The sequence below is a fragment of the Hirundo rustica genome, chromosome 25, assembly GCF_015227805.2.
Source record: "Hirundo rustica isolate bHirRus1 chromosome 25, bHirRus1.pri.v3, whole genome shotgun sequence".
Classification (NCBI taxonomy): Eukaryota; Metazoa; Chordata; class Aves; order Passeriformes; family Hirundinidae; genus Hirundo; species Hirundo rustica.
In genome coordinates, this window is record NC_053474.1 from 1,753,581 (window position 1) to 1,776,076 (window position 22,496).

Genomic DNA, 22,496 nt, shown 5'->3' on the forward strand with positions numbered 1-22,496 from the left:
GATTAACTGATGCCTTAAGATTTTAGCTTTTATATTTCTCAGATCCTGTATTGCATTAGTGCAGTGCTCTGGACTCCATTTAGAGTGTTAGGTACTGTCTGCACATTTTGGTCAGACAAAAAATCCCTCCAGGCCTGAGATCCAAGGACACCCGACAGCCTCAGACCCCAAAAAGTATTAACAAAAAGCTAATTGGGAGGGGGAGCAAATTGGGGGAATCTGACTTCATTATCTGAAGCTGTAATTGCAGGATTAACCCCTGATGTGCAAATGGACCAAACTTAGATCTGTCAGAAAAGCTCGTGACCATTGCCCACCTTGGGTGCAGCCCCTGGGAGGCTCTGACAGCCCAAGGTGCATTTATTCAAAGCCTTTAATAAATCCCCACTTCATTCTCCTGACCTTGCCCAGCCTGTGTCCTGGGGAGCCCCTCCACGGCCCCCTGACGAGCTCTGCTCTCCGCGTGTGCCGCAGGTTCAGCCCCTACGAGTGGTACGACGCCCACCCCTGCAACCCGGGCTCGGACATCGTGGAGAACAACTTCACCCTCTTGAACAGCTTCTGGTTCGGGATGGGAGCGCTGATGCAGCAAGGTAGGGCAGCACCCACCCGCTGTTAGGGCTTTTTAAATTGAAAACTTGTTTTGGTCGGGACCTCCTGTCCCCTGCGGCGCTGAGCACGCACCCACCGTGCTGCGAGGAGGAGCACTGCCTTCATCTCCCTCCCTGCTTCATTCACCCACATCCCACAGGCTCTGCGAATCCCTGTTTCTGTTCATTCAAACCGTTTGTGCAGTTTCAGGATCTCTCACCGGGCTCTCCCTCTGTTCTAAATCAACTTTTCCAGCGGACAGGGTGTCTTACCTCTGCTCCATCCCCGTTTTTCCCCTCCCCTGGTGATTCTGAGCAGTGTGGGATGCGCTGAGGCTGCCCCAGCCCAGGGCAGAGGTGAGGAGCTGCCCTGGGAGCCTGTGCCCAGCAGTGGAGCTGTCAGTGGCACTGCTGTGAGCCACCACGGTCACAGGGACCTCAGGGATGGGATCACATCCCCGTGTGTGAATGGAACAGAGAGATGGAATGAACAGAAAGGATCTGCTCAGAAGGCAGCAGGGGGGGAGCTTGGGAGCAGCTCTGAATAAGGAGCGAAATTCAGCTGTGATCTAATTGCAGAAAATCCAGGAATAGAAATAAGTGGAAAATGTCAAACATTTGTCACACTTTAATTTACTGTGTACCAGCGGTTATATCCAGAGAGCAAAAGAAGCACAGCCCCGGCTCCGTGGCAGGCACAGAGCTCCTGCTCCGAGCTCCGCTGCTGCCTGTAAGAGAGATTCCTCCTGGATCTCAGCTGCCCTCATGGACAGTGACAGCTCCCAGCAAGGCGGTTTAGCGGGATGAATCATCCCTCTTATCAGATGCTGATAAATGAAAAGAGCTGTATTCTTTTTAACTCAGTTCTGCATCTGAAGAAAAGAAAAAAAATATTTCAAAGCCAGACTGATGTCACAGCATCCAGTGCATCAAAGGGCCGGAGATGGAAGTTGGAAGAAGCAGGATCTTGAGGAGAACCAAAGCATCCTCAATATCCAGGACTCCTCCTCTTCCTGGTGTCTCCTTGCTGCACTCTGAAGGGAGGAAAGCTACACCCCATGCTCTGCTTTGATGCCACGCTGCCTAAAATTGCCTTGCAAAGCCCAATCTTCGTCGCACATTCCAGGCTGATAAATCCTCTGAGCACAGCTGTTTCAAACCCAGAGCTCTTGCCTGGCTTTAAAAGGTGTTTTGGGTGATTACAAAAATAGCACAACCCATTTAGCCCTTCATGTCTGCTCAATAAAAGTCATTCCAGACCCACTACACCTTTTATGCTGTAACATCTCCTGCTTCCCCACTTCTGACTGGCATTCAAAGCCCTGGACCCTGATAGTTCCTTTCTCTCGGTGTTTGATTTTTCTAAAAAAACCTTGTGTATTTGAACACATTCCCCAGAGTGAGTCTTTTGAAAATAATCTCTAAAAAAGCAAAGCCCTTTTTAAATGGCAGAACAAAACACTCATAAAAAAAAGTTCATAAATAGCTTGCTATTTAAATCTCATAAAAGCAGCCCAGTTAATTACTTCAGTTTGGATGATTCCTGTAAATTGGGCACTGTACCCAAGGTCAGTAATCAACGAAGAGGGTTTTTCTGCAAATGCTACAAAAAACCCCACTGATGTCCCTGCATGCAAGATGTCTGGATAATTTCCCTCAAAACCAGCTGGCTTTAACTGCAGAGCTGTGAGAGTTCTGACAGCGGTACCTGATCATATATATATATATATATGTATAGAAAATGTACATCTGCATACATAAAACGGGTTCTTTCCCTCTATTTTCCCTCTCCCCTCCTTCCCCTCTCCCACCCCAGGCTCGGAGCTGATGCCCAAAGCCCTGTCTACACGGATCATTGGTGGCATATGGTGGTTCTTCACCCTCATTATCATCTCGTCCTACACGGCCAACCTTGCGGCCTTCCTGACGGTGGAGAGGATGGAATCCCCCATCGACTCGGCAGATGACTTGGCAAAGCAGACAAAAATAGAGTACGGAGCGGTGAAGGATGGAGCTACCATGACCTTCTTCAAGGTGAGACCAGGCAGAGGCTTTTCTACCTTCCAGGCAGAGATGCCAACGGGAGCCAGGACAAGGATCCAAAGGCAGAAATCCTCCCAAGCCGCCCCTGCTGCTCCTGCCGCGCAGCCTCACCTTGCCCAGGCTGAGATTGTCGCTCACCCGAGTCCTGCCAAGGCCAAATCGCCCCTCCCCGTTGTTTAATGAAGTCACAGCCACAAAATTAAACTGATTTTACGGTTTTGGAGGCTCTACCCAATATTGGCTCAGACACCCTAAAACATTGCACGTGCCAAAGCGCAGCTTGTGTTAAAGCACTGCAGAAAAATCTCACATTTCCTAAAGCGTCCTCCCAATTTCCACATCTGACCCATCCAGCCTCTGCCAGCACAGCCCCCAGGGACAGAGGAGAGCCCAAATGAACCCCACAGCTGGACAGATGTTGCAAACTGCCCTCCCTGACCAGCATTTTTTACAGCTGAAATATCTTTCTTGTCCTTCAGGAATCCGTATCAATGTAATCCAGTTGTATTAACCTCTGAGATCCAGGGCAAGGTAACACTACCAGTGCACCGCAATCCAATTGCATTAATTTATTCTATTTAAAGCATAATTAAATTCAGAAGTCAGTCAGATTCCACCGCAGCCTCAAAAATAGAAAGAAAGTGAGAGATGTAAAATGACCTTTAAAACCACTGCTGGCCTGTAAAAGCCCAGTTTAAAAAGAGAGGGGATAAAGGGATAGAAATGAGAGATGATTAAGGAATTATCACCCTGGCAAGGAAAGAGGCCCGAAGGAAGATCCCAGGCTTTGGCTCAGGAATGGGAGCTGGCTCCCCACGCACCTCTGGCTCCTGCCCCATCCACCACCCCACTGCAGAAGGAAATACATGTGACTGTCACAGTCCAGGCTTTACCCAGCTCGTGCCTGGTGCTGCAAGGTTTGAGCAGGCACGGGCTGATGGCAGCTTGACGAGGCCTCGGCGGTTTAATTGGCAAGACCCATTAAAGGAAGCCAATATGCTGGATTTTAATAATAGAGAGAGCGTTGCTCCCGTGCAACTTCTCCTGGCTCTGATCCGGCTGAGAAGCCACTGTCCTCCCCGAATCTGTGTCCTGACTCTGACAGGCAGCAGCGGAGGGTGATAAAGCACCACGGAGGGGTTGGTTTGATTTTTAACAGCTCTGGGAATGCCCGGTTTGCCTCCTGCCGAGGAGCTGGTCCATGCAGTTCTGTCTCCCAAAGCCACAGAAACCTGGAACAGCCAGCAGGGAAAGGCAGGCTGTAACAGTGTGCTTTAACTGCGCTTTCCAACACGAGTTTTATACGGGAATAAAAGGAAACTGTCTCTTTTAACAATCACCAGGACACAGTATATTTATTGCTCCATATCATTATCCATCAGAATCATACTTCAGGCTTCTAACAGCCTTGGCACGGTTTATTGATGCAGCATATTTTCCTTTTCCTTTTTATTATCACTGTTGTATGGAGATGAATTCTCAGGAATGTCCCTTCTGACAGGCGTTTCCGCTGCTGGAGCAGTGGGAGTGCCCCCGTGGGAGGCTCTGCTCACTTGTCCTTCGTGCACAGAGGGAGAGGCAGGATTCCTCCCAGCCCCCAGAAAGGTCTTTGTCCTCGACTGGGTGATTCCTGTGGTGGTTTAGGTTCAGCTGCTCTGTGCCACCTCAGTGGGGACAGAGCACAGAGCTCCGGGTGCCAGCTGAGCATCCAGAGACGGCCTCGGACGGGTGAAGAAGAGCACGTGGCTTCCCTCCTCTTCCTCAGCTCTGCTCCAGGGGACACCAGCAGAGCCAGCCCGTGCCAGCCAGGGCTCCTGAAGCATTCCAGCAGCTCTGAACACGCTGTCGCTGCTGGGACGAAGGGCTGATGGCAGCACACAAAGGAGGATCTCACCCACTCTGTGGATTACCTGCTATTCCCGGCCCAGACTCCTGCCTGGCTCCTGGTGTGGCTGCTCCCCAAAGTCACTCCCCTCGCAGCAGGGTCTCGCTCCTTCACTCCTCCCTGCTGAATCAGCTGCAAGGTGCACACACCAGCCCTGGGCACATCCAAACCCTGCAGGCCCTCTGTGGGTGCCCGTCCACGCTGGATGCCCCAGGAATGCGGCAGGAGAGCTCCACCCTGGGGCTGATCCTCGGGAGCAGCGGACAGTGGGAGGAAGAGGAGGAGGAAGAGGAAGGCAGACACCTTGCACACTGTTCCATGAGATGGTTCCCTGACCAGTTCCACCCCTGCTAAGGCTGCCCCAGAGCTTGTGCAGAGCTCACCAGGGACCTTGCAGAGGGTCCCAATGGAACCACGACACCTCTGGGACAGCCCCACCACGAGGGATGCTGCTTCCACAAAATCTGGCCCCGTGCAGCCGAGCAAAGCAGCCACGGCAAACGGGAAGGAGAGAAAGCTTTACCAAACATATTGGCAGATTTTGACATAATGAAAAGGACTTTTGAGAAGCTGTTTACTCCCTGGCAATGCAGACTGAGTTACAGGAATAAATGCAGACCAATTAATTTAGGAACAGCGTCTAGAGTTCATTATAACTCATAAATCCTTCCCATCCTGCAGAGGAGGCTGCCTCTCCCAATGGAAAGCCAGGTCTCACGTGCAGTTTGGAGCCTGGGTGTGAATGTGTGTATGTGTGTACACAGATCCTCACTCAAACAGAAATGTTAAATCCTCAAGATTAAGTGTCTTCAGTTGGTGGAAATCAATTTATTTTTTTTCTCATACAGGCTGGAATTGAAAATCTTAAGCCTGAAAGTTCCTTTCTTGCCAATTTGGCTGATAAAAAAGCGTATATGTCTTGGCAAGATGCCTCGCAGGGGCTCCTTTAAATGATTCCATTAATTGATTTGGGTGACTGGCCCTGCAGAACTGCTTATTAAAGTTGGCTTCTGAGCTGTGACTCTGAAGAATGAACTCGGAGGCGTTCCTGGCGTCGCCGCGATCGCTGCGTTCGGAGGGGCTGGCGCTCGGCTTCCGCACACACGCATCTCATTTAGCACGAGCACGGGGTGATTAAGATGCAGAGCACAGCGGACCAGATTCTGGTGCTATTTATCCTGAACAAACCGAGGAGAAGCTCCACTCGCACGAGTCGGAGGGAGAGATGTGAGCGGGAGGGAGACTCGGCCCCGCCGCCTGAGCATCGGCTGCTGCACCAGCCCTTGAGAATCGGCAATATCTCCGTCATTCCTGATGTCTCGGAGCTCCTGACACGGGAACTTCTCTGTCAGGAAGAAGCCAGTGTCAGATCATTTATCCTAATGCTTCAGAGCACCCAAGCAGCTCCTCCTCGCCTACCTTTGGCAGCAAAGTTGCCACTGAGGGGGGACCTGGGGACCCTGTGGAGGATGTGGGGGCACAGGAGGGCCCCTTTACCCCCAATAAACTGGGCTATGCTGTCTTTTAAATAGCCCATAAAAGTGAATGGTGAATCTCTCGGGAAGAAATGAGCACCCAGCCCACAGCACAGCAAATCAGCACCAGTACTAAACCCCAGCAAGGATTTTTTAAGGTGAACTATGGTAAAATCAGGGGGTCCAGCAAAAATAAAATGTACACAAAAATAAAGAACACAGGAGAAGCATCAGCAAAATGAACACAATTTAAAGCATTCTTTTATTACTAAATTACTCCTAAGATGGTTTTGCGGACTTCTGTGGTGCGGTCCTGGCTGACGACATCCAAATTCCAAGCAACACCTTCTCAGAGTGGCCCAAGTATTTGAGAGGAGGAAGGGGAGAAATGAACTTTTCCTTCAACTATAAAACGTGTTCTGTGGCTTCATTGGGTGTGAGCTGGAGCAGGGATGCTGGTCTGTGATTTGGGATCCATGACACCGCTCTCACTGCTGCTTCTAGGATTCAGCAAACGATCAGCCCGTGAGGGCTGTGCTGGGAATTACCCCTGCGGGATTTTCCCTTGGAAAAGCAGTGTTTTTATTGGGTTTTAGAGCCTGAGGTTGCCCTGACCAGGGCTGGGTGTGAGCTGGGCTTGCCCTCCCTCCCGGAGGGATCCCGCAGCTCATCCTCCCTGCACCAGGATCTCTGCCCAGCTGCTCCTTGGGCGCAAGGAGCAGTGGCCAGCGGCTCCATCCTCCCGGCCAGCGCTTACCCAGCCATGCCCCAGGAGGAGTGCTCGGCCCCGGGCAGGTCAGAGCTGGGCTCAAAGCAGCACTGACAAATCTGAGCTCTTCCTGGCATCCCAAACACAATTAAGTCCTTTCAAGACGGTCAGCAGCAGTGATTTAAGAGAAGAAGAGAAAAGTGGTTTTTCTCTTCCAGGGAGCCCTGTCTCATGTAATTTCAGTTGCCTGAAGAGGTCCACTGACTCATGCAAGTCCCATTTGCTTCACTAAATGCAGCCCATTGATTTTTTGCCAGTTTATTTTGCTCTGCGCTCTAAACTGGGAGAACACTGATGTTAAAAGCTCTGTGTCAACACCCAAGGAGCATTAAATGCAGACAAAAAGAAGAGAGAGGGAGAGCCAAGGAACCCAGGGGCCTCTGATGTGAACTATATAAATGTTAAACAAGTCCTTATCAGCCAGCCGAGCACACGATTCGTTTCAATTACCCATTGTAATGCACAGATATTTAATAATCCTTTTGGAGGCTACATTTCTTGCTGCTCTTTGAGGCTTGATAGATGCCACAAATCTACCTTGCAGGCACCGGGCCAGATTTTCAAGCGAGGGAGATTATCCTGCCTCTCGAATGAAGTTTGCTCCAGCACATCCACTGCTGAGCATTCATCAAGTGGATTATAACGAGCACGAGCTTTAATGGAGAAGAAATGGATCCCTGGGTATTTCAGTCAGGAGAAAGGTTAAAGGCAGAGGAGCAGCCTTTGTTTGGGGTGGTGAGCTGTTGTTTAACTTTTGCTAAGCATGCTGGAATAAAGGATGTACACAAAATGTTTGGAGTATGAAGCGTTACAAGGGACTCTCAGCTTCCTCACCGTTATTTATTATGTTTTTATGAGTAGAAACTATGCCGGCACATTTTGGGTGACGCCAGAAGAAATGAGGGGGAGCTGTGGCGGCAGCAGTTGGGCTGGGGCTCCATCTCCTGCTTCCTCACGGAAGGACAGAGACCTGCGGAGAGATAAACGACGGCTGAAATCACAGCTCTGCCGCTGCTGAGAGCCGCAGCACAGGGACTTATCTGCCCTCTGACTTATCAGCCAGCTCCAGGCTCAGCCAGCAGCACGGCGGAGGAGGAGGTTTGGCTGGCTAAGCTGCCTCTTGTGAAATAAGAAGGTGAAAAACAGGCCTAGGAAAAACAAGAAATTGGGCAAAAAATAAAGAAGAAGGGCGCACAAAGGAGCTGGCAGCGGTGGGAACACAAACCTCAACACCCAAGTGCTGCTCCAGGGCTGGTGTGAGGGAGGAGCACTGAGCCGCGGGAGCACTGGGACCAGCAAAGGGGCAAGAGAACACTGCTCTGCCTGTCTGGGAAATCTTCCGAAATTAAAGCCAGTTCTGACCAGCGGTCTGGTTTAGTGGAAGGTGTCCCTGTCCGTGGCAGGGGTGAGGAACGGGATGAGCTTCAAGGTCTTTCCCAGCCCAAACCATCCTGGGATTCAGTGGCTTTTGTGATGACTGACAGAGACCACTCAGAAGGTGCTCGTAGATAAATGGCACTTTTCAAATGTTACGACAAGATGTAAAATAACCACATTTCTTCTCACTTGACACATTTTCTAGAAGAAAAAAAAATAAAAAACATTCACATGAATAGCAAGCTAGAAAACATATTCCTTCCTTTGCAACAGAATGTCTGCTGATAGTGAAAGAATATCCATGTTTATTTTTAGCCGTAAGACAATCTTCTTGAATATCTCTCTGCTTCTGTTTACGTGGGTACGTTAAATCTGTTTGGCAGTTGCACGTATCTCAGAGGAGACATGTTTCCTTGCCACGCTTGAGGAAAGGCAAAAATATTATAAGAGTGTGTGTAGAGAAAAAAAAAACTCATCCTCCAAAAACTCTCTCTGTTCTCTCTTGCGTGCAGAAGCATTGCAGGGTAAACAAATCCTGGTTAGGAGGTGAACACATTTAAGCAGATCTGCCAATGGCCTGGGAGATGAGGGGACCTGCAGGGCTTTGGGCAGGGTCTCGGTTCCACCTCAGGACCTGAAGCACATCCACAGTGAGATGTTTGCTGCAACCCTTGTCTCTCTTTTAAGGCGACATAACCCAAAAAATGCTGGGCAGTGAAGGCATTTAAGATGAAGTTAAATTCACGGTTGCTCCATTGTGTGATCTGTTCTTGACTGTTAGTATTATTATTATTATTATTATTATTATTATTATTATTAACTGAAAAGATTCCAGCTTTCAGCAAATGGAGAATTCATTCTTATTCTGGGGCTGGGGGGGGTGTGCGGGTATCGTTTTTCCAGAAATCCAAAATTTCCACCTTTGAAAAAATGTGGGCTTTCATGAGCAGCAAACCCACGGCACTGGTTAAAAACAACGAGGAGGGGATCCAGCGAACGCTGACGGCCGATTACGCGCTGCTGATGGAGTCCACCACCATCGAGTACATCACCCAGAGGAACTGCAACCTCACCCAGATCGGGGGGCTCATCGACACCAAAGGCTACGGGATTGGGACGCCCATGGGTGAGTTCTGCAGGCACCCCGAGGGGGGCGGTTACCACAAACACGACGGAGGTGGTTTCCAAATACCAAATTTTACAGTGTCTGCCCGTTGAAGAGAGGTCTGAACTGCTCTGCTAAACACAGCCACCTTTGTGATCGGGATACGCAAAGCAACCACACGAGAGATGAGAGATTTCGCAGGGCAGAGTTGTTCCTCCGAGAGAGCTAAGGCTGAAATCCCTCTGCCTGTTTATTTCTTACTTTTTATACGTTTGTGGGTCTGGCTGTAGGTTGGCTTCTGGAGTTTTTACCCCTCAGCTGAATGGCCAGACCAGCTGTCAGTTACAATTGTTTTCAGGTTAGAAATATGCAAACAAAGGACAGAGAATGAAAAACAAAGGATTTGTTTATGTTACATCTGTGAGAAAAAGCTAGAAACTGCTCCTAATATTGTACAGTAGCTAAAAAGTCTGACTTTATTTTATAAACAATCAAAAGGCTTTAAAAAAACTCAGAAAAACCAGGGTGACACACCTTCCCTGCTCGGCGGGATCTTTGTCCCACCTTCCCTCTGTGCATAACGGCGTTCCCGTCCCCAGGGTCACCGTACAGGGACAAGATCACCATCGCCATCCTGCAGCTCCAGGAGGAGGACAAGCTCCACGTCATGAAGGAGAAGTGGTGGCGGGGGAATGGCTGCCCTGAGGATGAGAACAAGGAGGCCAGCGCCCTGGGCATCCAGAACATCGGAGGGATCTTCATCGTCCTGGCAGCAGGCCTGGTGCTGTCCGTCTTCGTGGCCGTGGTGGAGTTCATCTACAAGCTGCGCAAAACGGCGGAGCGCGAGCAGGTAGGGACCGAGTCCCTCTGGTTCTCTGCACTGCCCTTGGAGGGCTTTGCACACTGACCCCAGAGACAGGCAGGGAGGGACCAGAGGGATGCAGCCTGGCGCCCCTAAAACGCCGTCCCCAGAGGGTCACTGCTCTGCCCCTCTGACGGCCTCCACTCGGGGGAAGGTCACATCTGCTCTGAGCACACTGGCAGGACAGTTTAGAGCAAGATGACAAATAAATCATTGAAATACAGACAGGAGTCCACAGGAGGGGCCCTTCTCAGCTGTTACATCCACTTGTGACTGTCCATGCCTTCTCCCCAGTCCCATTCAAAGAGGAACGAGTCAGGGCCCACCAGGAAGCACTGTTTAATCAGCTCTGCCACGCTCACAGATGCAGCCCACCGGTGGCTGTTCAGCGCTCAGAAAACAACAGAACTGCTTTTATGTTCTTCCCCTGCCCTGGGTGTCCTGGGGCGGTAAGTGCAACGTGCACTTGTGTGCGTGACCAGAGATCAAGGCGAGCTGCCCTCATGATGGACTAGACAGAGAAAGGGAAGCTGCCCAGCAGCAGGAGGGTCCGAGCCGCCCGAGCCCCCCGCGGGGATCACACAGCACCAGCTCCGCCTGTGTGCGGGATTTAGCGTGTCACAGGTACAGTGCTTGCCGAGGGAGAGGGGTCAGCCAGGTGCCCACAGAGAACAGCCCACGCCTGAAACAGCCCCAAACCCTGTGCTCACCCTCCACTGAGCTCTTCCAGCCCTGCTGCTCCCCGACGGGGAGTTAAATCTGGGCTCTGGGTGCCCACTGGGGGAGCAGAACACTGCAGCAGTAACACAGAGTTTTGTCCCTGATGCCTCGGAGTGGTAACCTAAAACGGGGGCTAGACAAGATTAAGAGAATAAAAGCAGGTGTTTATGGAAGGCACCTTCAATAAATATATAAATAGATGCACCTTGGGCAGTCAAAAGCCTCCGAGGGGCTGCACCCAAGATGGATGATGGCCACGAGTTTTTCAGACAGATATAAATTGGGTCCATTTGCATATCAAGGGTTAATCCTCCAATTACAGCTTCAGGTAATGAAGTCATATTCCCCCAGTTTGCTCCTCTCCCAAGCCCCTTTTGTTGATACTTTTTGGGGCCCGAGCCAGTGTCCTTGAGCCCCAGGCCTAGGGAGGAATTGTTTTATCCGAATAAAGCGGGAGAACAGTGGCTGACGGGCTGTGGAGCTTCACAGTTAACGCGCTAAAGAATTGCAGGATTACAAATATATGAAAAGATATAAAAGCTGAAATCCTAAGGCATCATCCCCGCTGTCCCCAGCGCTCCTTCTGCAGCGCCATGGCCGACGAGATCCGGCTGTCGCTCACCTGCCAGCGCCGGGTCAAGCACAAGCCCCAGCCCGCCGTGATGGTGAAGACGGACGCCGTGATCAACATGCACACCTTCAACGACCGACGGCTGCCCGGCAAGGACAACATGACCTGCAACACCGGATTGGCACCCGTGTTCCCCTAGGGAATGAAATGGGGGCGGGTGGGAGGGGAGGAATTGCGGCAGACGAGGCTGGATGCACCTTTAACTAGGGAAGAACGGATTTAAAAAAAAAAAAAAAAACAACAAGGAAAAAAAAAAGAGAATAAAAAAAAAAAGCCTGGTTTGTTCATTTCAAGAACAAGGCCTTTGCAACCCAGCTGCATCCATCACCGCAGAGGAGCCAGAACTTCCAAGCACGGACAGTAACATGGGTCTCGGGGCTTTCCGCCTTTGTTTTGTTACTTTTCATTCCTTTTTTTTTTTTTTTAACGCTTCGATCCTCCAGGCCTCATGGAGTCCAACCACCACCCAGGAGTCTGATGTTTACACGCCGGAAAAAAAACACGCGGAGGTGAAGCAGAAGGGAGCCAGCCCCGGGCGGGTGAGGAGGAGCCCGGAGCGCGGCTCCATCGGCACGGCAATAAACGGGAGCGCTCGGTCGGGGGCCAGCGCCTGACCCGCACCGACGCTCGCGGCACGTTTTGGATTCGCTGCCCGGGACAGGGAGAGGCAGCTGGGAAGCGCCGGGATGGTGGAGGCTGCGCCTGCCCTCGGAGCAGCTGGCGGCGGCCCTCGCCTCGCGGCTGTGCTGGCGCAGCCACGCGGGGCGCGGCGCCCACGTGGCAGCGCGGCTGGCAGAAGGTGACGAGCGTCCCTCGGCAGATCCAGGGAAGCAGACTGGGAAGGGGAAGGTGAGGCTGAAACGGACCCGAGCTCCGGGCCAGGGAGGGCGCGGCGTGGCGTGCGCAGGAGCTTCTGCACCTCCGGGTGACAGCACCCACGCTCCCCGTGCCGAGCTCCAGCACAAGCCCAGGGTGATGCCGTGATCTCCGGGTCCTCAGCTCCGTCTCTGCTCTTCCTGCAAAGCTCAGTCTCTCCTGCAGAGAAGCATGGGAAGCAAGCGGGTCCGCAGGCTCCAGCAGCGGCAGGAGCAGAGCTGCTTCCCAAAGCCAAAAGTACCGATTTCCATGAAATTCCGCAGCGCTGGACTGCAGCTCCACATTGGGAGGGGACTGTGGGCCTGGTTTAGGGCTAAGCGCTCTCCGTGGCATCAAGGACCTGGAAGATGAATCTCAGCCAGGGCTGAGCTGGGAGGAGCAGAGCCAAGCCTGGGATCCCTCCTGCTCTGACCACGAACTGCTCTGAGCCCTCAGGCAGCCTCTCCACGGGATTTAAGCAAGCAAACACTCAAATGTTTTTAGTAAATCTTCCATGAATCGTCTTCTTATTTTCAGGTTGTTTGACCCAGAAGGTTGGTCCTGCAGATGAATTTAGGCAGAATTACCAAAGACCCCTCTGCTGACCTAAGGTAACACTCCAGTAACGTCCCTCAGCTCCATCCCCGCCAGGGGACCCACAGGCAGCCAGCGGGACGCTGTGGATTCATCCACAAAATTAAACCGATGGGAATCCCTCTGCCCACTCTAACCCAGGATGCCACAACGGCAAAGGTGCTTAAAAGCTCTGATTTAAACGCTGGTGGTGCAGAAAACAGCAAGTCCCTTCCCCTGCTGGGGCTGGGGGGACACTGACCCGCCGGTGCAGAGGGCAGGTGGGGCAGGGATGGAGCGGGCAGCGCCCGAGCTCTGCACCCAGAGCCTCGCTCTGTGCCGTGGGTGCGGAGGGAGCTGAGGCCACCGCAGGAACCGGCTGCTGAACTGAGCCCCTGAGCCCTCCTGGCCATTCTGGGAAGTTTATCCTCGCCCAAAGGAACAAACCTCTCTGCTGCTGATTTTGGATTTTTTCCCCTCCTGCTCCTCTCCGTGCTGTGTCGGGAGGGTTTTCTGGAGCTGAGCAGGATTAGCAGATTAGCTCAAGGGGGAAGAGCTGGTCCCCCACCCCATCACGGGACACAGTTCATCCTTATTTTGCTTTTTCCATGATGTAGAGAAAGAACAGAGGGACGCCAAACAAAAACCAGGTGATTTGTCATACTTTGACTCAAGTAAAGATATGCAAAGATTTTACATTCATTTTCACCTTTTTCACAAAAACCATGAAAAATTAGGGATGGAAGCTGCCAGTGCAATGGGCATCAGATTCTTAATAGTTTGCTGCCCAAATACCTTGAGCAGAGGACAGACTGAAGTGTGGGGCAGCTTCCCAAAGCTAATGACATGCTTCCTCTATTCCTTTGCAAATCCTTAGGCTTGTCAGAGTAGCAGGTTTTATGTTTTCCTTGTGGATTTCTAAGCTCTAAAATAAAAAAAAAAAAAAAAAGCAGAGACAAATAAAAAGCCTGAAACCGGCTTTAAATGTCCAGAGAGTAAAATACCACAGAAATCAGCATTCGTTTTGCTTCTTGGCGGATTTTTAAAAAATAAATAAATATTGCTGATACCACAAACCCCATCTATTTGTTGACACCAGCCTGATTTGATTTTTACTCACAAATGTGACAGGCGAGCATCTGGAATTACTGGTGCACTGCCAGCCAGATCAAACCCTGCAGATGAACCTTTTCCTCCCATCCCTGTCCCCCCCTAAACCAGCCACGAACTGCAGCCAAATTCCTTCACCTACGTTATGGCTTTGTGTTGAATTTTGCTCATTTGGAACTCCCGACATCCAATAAAGGAATGTTTGCAGCGCCCGAAACAAGGCAGAGGAGCTGCTGGGACCCCAGCCCGGCGCAGACCCTTCCCCCTGGCCCCCGCTCACTGTGACCTGAGGGGACCTGGACAATCTCAGCCCTCAGCTTTCCTGCGGGACCCGGGGGCAGCTGACCCCGGAGAGCTCCCGGAGCCTCTCCCGTGCCTCCCCGTGTGCTCCCGGTCCCTGGAGCCCAAAGCCATGTGTGTTCACGCCAGAGGAGGAGCAGCCAGCCCAATGCCTCACAGCCACCTCTTGGGAGACTGGGGAAGGGACAGAGCCGATGACAAAGCCTCAAAGCCTTCTGTGACCTGGTCAGGAGCAGCGACAACTCGTGTCCGAAATCGTCTGATTCCAACACTGCTTAATTCGGTTCCTTTCTTCACTTGGGCAGAGGGACTGGAAAAACGTGGAGGAAATAGAGATAAAGCAGGTTTGGGTGATTAAACTGTGTCTAAACTGTTGTCACCTCGGCTCACCGTCCCCTTATCGTTTGCTTTCTCCCTCCAACTCTCTCGTGAGACAGAGCAGGGACAGCCAGCAGCTTCCCTTGGTGCCTTGGGAAGACTGAGCTGGAACAGAGACTGGACAGAGCTGGAGAATAAAGTACATATTTATTAAAAAGCCTTTAGGATCCACCTTGGGCAGGACAAGAGCCTGGGCAGGGCTACACCCAAAATGGACCCAAAATGGGCACAAAATGGTCACAAAATGGACACAAAATGGACAAAGGTTCAGGAGATCTCACACTTTTATAAGTTTTGGTCCATTTGCACATTGGGGTTTAATTGTCAATTCCAGCTCCAGGTTGTGCAGTCCCATCCTTGTTTTCTCCCTTCAGCCACCGTTGTTTGTGCTTTTGGGCTGAACACTTGTCCCAGTTGTCCTTGGTCTCCATCTGGGAAAGGGTTAATTCTGTCGCCCTGCTGTGTGCAGAGAGCTGAGTGACCCTGAGTGTGAGCTCAGAGCTGCACCTGGGCAGCGCAGAGTCTGAAAAACATGAAAGGTAAAACTTAAGGCACCACCCTGGGGTGGATTTTCTGTTTGGAGTCACGTGTCAGGTCCGGTGTGGAGGGGACAGGGAGATGGAATATGCAAAGGGGAGCCAGCTCCAGCTCTGGGCACCCACTGCTCCACCTCGGTGCTGGGAGCAGGACGCAGGTGAGTGCCAGCACAGAGGCTCCCTGGGCAGGTGACAGCAAAGGGACACCGTGGATCCTGGTGGCTTCACACAGTGCTCACCCCAGCCCCCAGTGACCGTGGGCTACAGCAGTCCCCAGGGTGCTCGGAGCTGGCAGGGCGGGGGCATTCCCAGGCATTGGCATCATGAGCTCCCTGCTCTGGACCTTACTTTGACATGTTTCTCAAAAAAAAAAAAAAAAAAAAAAAAAAACAAAACAAAACAAAAAAAAAAACACACACACACACAAAAAATAAACCACACAACAAAACAACAGGAAAAAAAAAAAAAAAAAGAACAGAAAAGGGTGGGAAAAAGGAAAAAATAGTCTCCGTGACATTCAGGGGATTTTCCTTTGTGGACATGCAGAATTTCTATGAATATAGTTTTTTGTAAACATTTTGTAACAATTTTGGTTTCATAGTAACTGTGTTACTTGCTGATCATTCTAGGCTGATGTAAATACAATTTCCAAAAAATAAAAAAAAAAAAAGAAAAAATTCTGATTATTTTCCTTTTTAAGACACTGTGATATATCAAAGTGCACAGTTTGCTGTATGAAGTAATATGGTTTTAAATTTTAAATAAATAATTTCTAGAAAATAATGACGTTTGTGCCTGTTTATCCTCAACCTCTCCCTTCCTCCTTGCTCAGGTTCTGTCCCAAACTCACGCTGCTTAACAACATCCCAACTTCATCAGCCATAAAGCCGGTGATGATAAAAGCAGCTCCCAAATGAACCAAAACACCTGGGAAATGCTTCTGGTGCTGCTCACCGAGGGGGTTGTGGCACTTTTGGGGCAGCGGTGATGGTGTCCAGCACTTGGAAAGGGAGGAAAGATCCAGATTTTGGCTGGTACTGCTCACCGAGGGGGTTGTGGCACTTTTGGGGCAGCGGTGATGGTGTCAAGCACATGGAGAGGAAGGAAAGATCCAGATTTGGGCTGGTGCTGCTCACTGAGGGGGTTGTGGCACTTTTGGGGCAGTGGTGATGGTGTCAAGCACATGGAGAGGAAGGAAAGATCCAGATTTTGGCCAGGGGGAGGGAGGAGACAATGAGGCTCAGACAGTGCAGCTCTCCCTGCCCTCACAGCCCTCCCACAGCTCCATACCAGCCAGGTAATTCAGCCTGGATATTCCATGGAGAGGCACCCACAGGAGCTCTCTCCCGTCGTGGTTTGCCTGGAGGCTCCCTGAGTTTTCCATCACTGAGAGGCGCCGGAGCCCGAGAGCCCCGACAACGCCGCCAGGTTCATAAAAGCTCTGTTTGCCTCTTCCCTCCCGTGTAAGTCAAAAATCTTATTAGCCCGATAAAAGCTGAGAGCACCCTACAGGCCAGCGTTTATTAGTCTAAATCTTTATGACTCTGCTTTATTACATCGAGGTGGGGAGGAAAGCTCTGCGCTCTCCGGGACGGGAGCAGCGAGCGCGGCTGGAGCTGCGCGCTTCCTGCAGCCATAAAACAAACCCCGAAAAGGGAGGCACAGCCCCGGGGGTGGCTCTGGGATTCGGTGGCACAGCTCACCCTGCAGGCTGAGAAATAAAGGCAATTCCTTCCCATTTTAATAGTTTTTAAGGGTCACCCTCAAAAATCTTTCACATTTCTATTCGCCTGAGCTCCCGGAAAACCAAAGCTTTGCCGCTGGCGCCGAGGGGGGATCGGCAGAGCCGAGCCCAGCTTCACGTCTGTGCTCTGAACCCTGATCAATATGCAGAGAACACAGCAAAAAGAAGTAACAAAAAAGGTAAAAAAGCAACGGATGCCTTTTGCAAAGCTGCTTCTGCATCACGAGAGACCTTCTCTGGGAACAAAATCCCTTCCCACGCGCCGAGGGAACGGCTTCTCCCAGCTGCCGAGGACAGCAGGGGCAGGACGGGGCAGCGCCGGCTGACCCTGCATGACAAACCTCCAGCTGCGCCAGGAATACCAGGAATTGTCAACATAAATCGTTATCAGCAATAACGCCAGGCAGCAATTAACCTTGTCAGTCAGCAGCTCACCCTTTGCTGACTGTGACCCACCGCCTGGAAGCTGCCAATCACCTCCCGATGAATAATGAATGAGACAACAGATTTCACTCATAAAGCAGCAGTTCGGTTCCCTTTAAGCACCAATTAATCCCTCTGGGCAAAAAATATGGAGAAAATCGGGAAGTGGTGAGAGGCGTCTGCCCACCCTCCCACCTCCCCATCCCAGCCAGGCGCCTTCAGACGTTTTAGATTTTCAGCTCAGCAGAGAACGATTTTTCACCTGGATTTCTTCCAGCAAAATACCGATTTCAGAGCCGAAATCGTACGTCCGCGAGCAGGCGTTGTGCTGACCCTGGATGTCAGTGCTGGGATACATCCCTGTGCCCTCTCCCAGGGACAGGCAGCTGACAGGGGCCACCGCCACCCCTCCGTGCCCTCTGGCCCTCTGTGAACACCAGCCCCTTCCTTCTCCCCAAACCAAACCAGACAAAAATCTCTGCCACTCGGGGAAGACTCAGGTAAGTTTGGACCTGAAGGTTCTCACAGGTAAAACACACTTGACTTCCTTAATGGAAATCTGGGGATGGAACGGAAGGAACGGTGGCAGCAGGAAATCCATCATCTCCTCTAGCGCCTGCCACAGTGGGTTGGGCAGGACAGACCCTGCACGGAACAAGAATTGTGTTTGCATCACTCTGGGGAGGCCCAAACAGCCATGGAAACAGGGAGCAGCACCTGCACATAATAGAACTTTCCATTTAACAGCACTCTTGTCTGTCCGGCACCAGGAGCCTTCCAGGACCTTCCTGAGATTTTCACAGGTGGCATTGTCTCATCCCAGCCCAGCTTGCTGAGCAGGACAGGCTGATCCCGGCTTGTGCCACCTCCCTCTCCGCAGATGAGAAATTGAAGTGACTTGCAGCACAGGCAGGAGCTGTGGAGCCCCCTCCAGAGACCCATCCATTATCCCCAGTTTCAGGAGGAGCAGGATGGGAACAGGGTCAGCTGGGCCCTGCAGAATCAGGGGGGGGTTCCACCGAGAGGTGGAGCTCAGCAGAAAGGTGAACAGCCCAAAAAGGAACCTGTCCTGTGAAAAACACCAATCACTTGTTTTAAAATTTTGAAAGTTTAATAGTAAATAAGGTGGTTATAAAAATAGAATTAGAGAAAAAAATTGAACAATTAAGGTTAGGACAACACGAGACAATAAAAACAAAGTTACAGACGTCTGGGTGCCTCCCCGAGCAAAAAAGCTCCGGAGAAGGACCCCCGTTAACAAAGGATTATCTCTTAAAAGCAATCGCCTGTTGAATATTCATACATTTCATACTTGATGCATAAATTCCATTCAGACAAAGAATTGTCTCTGGTTAGCATCACTTTTTTTTCCTTTATTCTCTATGGCACCTTCAGGGCTGAGCAAGGCAGGAGAAGTTGGTCTCTTCCGATAAGGAAGTAGTAATTTTTTTTTTTCTCTGAAAGATTTAAGTTTTCCTGTGGTTGGTACATAAAAACTACATTTTAACTACAAAACTACCTTTACCATACTATCAAAATATTAATACAACATTAACAATCAATACAACATAATACATATAGTGAATATCTTGAGTAGAGCCATATAATATGCACTTTTCACATGTCCCGAGCCTCCAGCCTGGATCCAAACCGGATTGTGCCATTTGGAAGAATTTGGTGACGTTTCCCTTCGAGGATTTCTGTGCGATTCCTGCATCTGATATTTTCCTCCAGAAACTGAAATATCCGACCAACCATGGGGCCGGAGTTGTGCACTAATATTATGTTTTTAACTAGGAAAAAAACAGAGCCTCTGGCTTCGACAGCCGTGATCGGGTAAACGGGGAAAGAAACAAAGCAGAAAACGCAAAAAAACTGGGAAAAAACGAGGGGCAAGGGAAGGGAGGAGAGCAGGAGCCTGGTCCATCCGCAGAAGGACCCTGTCAGCTCGGGGCTGCCCTGGGGACACCGCGGGGTGCAGTGGGTGACAGGGACAGGCTCTCGCAGGAGCAGCTGCAGACACACCGCCCCTCCTCTCCTCGGCAACGCCGGACACCCAGAGCATGAAAACAGTTAAAAATGAGTTATCCTGCCCCAAACCAGCACCGGCCTTCCTGCCACAGCCCTGCTGGCGGGGACGCAGGGCTCGGGGGAGCTGCGGGGATGGGTCAGGAGCGGCATCAGGCGGCTCAGAGCGAGGTGTCGGTGCTCGGGGGCATTTCAGAGCTGAGAGCGCCGAGCAATCTGCAGGGCCAGACAAGGTGCTGACACCTTTTATTTTAAGTAGTATCGATGGCGCTATTTAAGCGCACTCCGAGCGCGCTGAAAGCATCGGGCTCGGTAAACAAGAACCCTTTTGGGGTGACACGTGGGCTCTGGGTATAATGTGCCTTGAAATTGTTGTGGTAAATTAGCAAAGCGCCTGCGACACAGGCAACACCTCGGAGAGTGCTCGGGCTGAGGGCAGGGAGCAGCTCTGGAGAGGTTTCTTTTCATGGGCTTGAAAGGGAGGCAGGAGGAACCAGAGCACGGTCCCCAGCAGAAGGGGAAAAGGGCACCATTAGAGGAGGGAAGGGGGCACGCGGGGCAGAAAACACAAAAACGTGCTGCAGAAAGACTTCAGGCGCGGAGCATTCCGGTCTCTCGAGGCTTTTTACCCTTCAGTGCTAGTTGTCTTATTTCCATCTTCCCCTGCTGCCCAGAATCTCTCTCCCAGTTCTCCACGCACGCTTTGTGCTCACATAATGGCTTTTTTTTCCCCCCCATTAATGTGTTTATCTTGCTCCCCGCGCTTTGTTGGATGCTCCGTTTGCTGCTTCTTTATAGCAAAGTGCCTGCAGCCCACGGGGAGCCGGTTCTGCTCGGGGAAGCTGAGGCTGGTACTGGCACCGCGGCGCTGAAGGGTCGGGAACCGTGGAAATTGGCACCGTTTTTACAATTCCCATAGGACAGCAGGAGGAAAGGGCAGCTCCCAGCAGCCCGGGGTCTACAGCCCACACCAGCCCTCCTCGCGGAGGGTGACCTGCCTGGGAGACCTCACCTGGCCCTGAGCCGGGAAAAAGCCAAATGCTTTCCTTTGAGCAAAGGGGGAAGGTTTTCACTCGGAGATGCTGTGGAAAGGGAGTTTTATTCCAGGTATTGCAGGAATACCGCTCTCCCTTTCTGTGGCCTTGCTAAAACAGCTCGGAGAGACGTAATTGAAGTGTTTAAGAAGCATCTGTCATTATTAAAAGAAAGTCGCTTTGCAATTTTACTATTTCACTGCAGTTTCATTATCTCATGCAAATGAGCTGCTCTTCCCCTCTGTGGCGGGGCTGGAGGGAGAGGAGCCCCAGTGAGGGAATTTATTACCAGTTCTCACTCTTGAGATTATCAACTGAAAATGAAGGAGCATAAATACATCTTCTTTAGCTGCTTATGCCACATTAAGGAATGTGCTCCAAGCTAATGGCTTTGCCGCTCTTGTCTCCTCAGACAGGGGCAGAGCACGGGGACACACAGGACTCCTCTGGCTCACAGCAGCATCAGAGAGGCTGCAGGAGCCAGGGGTTGCTCAGCAGGCTGTTACTGCAACGCCAGTCCCAATCCATCCTGCAGATCATGCAGGGCAATACGACGGGGATAGTTTGTCTTCCAGCAGGAGTTCTGGTCCCCCGATGATCAGCAGCACAACCAGCCCTGCTCACACTCCAGGCTTCACAGACCGGCCTGATTCCCAGTTTCCCTTCTGTACCGGCGCGTCCCTGGCACAGAATTCTACCCCCAAACCTCCCTGAAGCTGTTCCTGAGTGGGGAGAGACCCCCAAGCCCATGGAGCTCCTGCTGGAGCAGAGAAGAGGCCCTGCTCCTCTGCTGGATGGAGATCCAGTGGCAGTGTCCCTGTGTCTATGGGGCTGGCAGGGTCCCTGTGTGTGTGGGCTGGCAGGATCCCTGTGTCTATGGGGCTGGCAGGGTCCCTGTGTGTGTGGGGCTGGCAGAGTCCCTGTGTCTATGGGGCTGGCAGGGTCCCTGTGTGTGGGGGGGGGCTGGCAGTGTCCCTGTGTGTGTGGGGCTGGCAGAGTCCCTGTGTGTGTGGGGCTGGCAGGGTCCCTGTATCTATGGGGCTGGCAGTGTTCCTGTGTTTGTGGGGCTGGCAGGGTCCCTGTGTGTGTGGGGCTGGCAGTGTTCCTGTGTGTGTGGGGCTGGCAGGGTCCCTGTGTGTGTGGGGCTGAGCCCAGCAGCTCTGGCTGGGACTGCTCAGCCCCCCAACCCCCAGGGATCATCCCCCAGCCTGCTGCTGGGCTGAGCAGCCCTGGGGAAGCTGGAACACAGAGGTGCGGCTGCGTTTGCCCCACAGAGAATCAATTATCCACTTCATGGATCCTTCGCCAGGACTGGGTGAAGGATGGGTACCCCAGGAGCGGGTACAGCACGGCTTTGCCATCACCAGCACCCACTCCCACAGACCACAGCCACTACTCGTCATTGCCCAGCCTCCCCCTGGAGAACCAGGCGGGGAGTGAGAGGAATGACAAGATTTGTCTTTACAAACGAGCCCTGGGTCTGCTGGTGGATAAAACCAGCGCTGAGAGATAAGAGAAACAATGGGAAGGATTCCACTGATTGATGGATGGAAAAGAAGAAATTTGCCTTTACTAACAAACTGTAGGTTTGTTTATAAATGAAATTGGATATTGAAAGGTGAAAGCAACAATGGGGAAAACCCATAAATCCTGTAAGAATTAAAAATGAGGGGGGTTATTCATTAAAAGGGGAATCTGAGGCATTTCGGGAAGTCTGTGCCTCTCAAGTCCCTCAGCCAATGGGAAAAGAGAGAGGGAAATGCGGCCAGGAAACTGAGATAAAAAGGAGGCTGCATCCTCCAAAATCTGAGATACCCCAGGGGAAATGCCCCATGGCCTCTCCCTTTATTGGAATAAAGTAAAAGGACTCCTCTGTCTCCTCTTTGGACACAAACCTCTGGTGTTTGTGGATTAATTTTCCTAACAGGAGCAGGCTCTGAGGTGCCTCACAAGCCATCACAGGCGCTCCTGCTCCTGTCACCAGAGCTCTGGCAGGGCCTGACACCAGCAATCCCCACGGAACACCAGCCAAGGGGCAATTCCTGAGTGGCCTGGCAC

At 51.5% G+C, this 22,496-nt stretch overlaps 1 protein-coding gene across 1 annotated transcript in view; it reads left to right on the plus strand.

Moving 5' to 3' along the window:
* GRIK3 (glutamate ionotropic receptor kainate type subunit 3) overlaps positions 1–12,136 on the plus strand; it is a 105,535-nt gene extending 93,399 nt beyond the window's left edge. Inside the window, exons 12-16 of the mRNA XM_040086073.2 lie at positions 475–593; positions 2,407–2,624; positions 9,043–9,265; positions 9,844–10,094; positions 11,402–12,136. Coding sequence (XP_039942007.1) covers positions 475–593; positions 2,407–2,624; positions 9,043–9,265; positions 9,844–10,094; positions 11,402–11,596 — 1,006 coding nt within the window. The 3' untranslated portion in view covers positions 11,597–12,136. The remainder of the gene's footprint in view (positions 1–474; positions 594–2,406; positions 2,625–9,042; positions 9,266–9,843; positions 10,095–11,401) is intronic.
* The last annotated feature ends 10,360 nt before the right edge of the window (positions 12,137–22,496 follow it).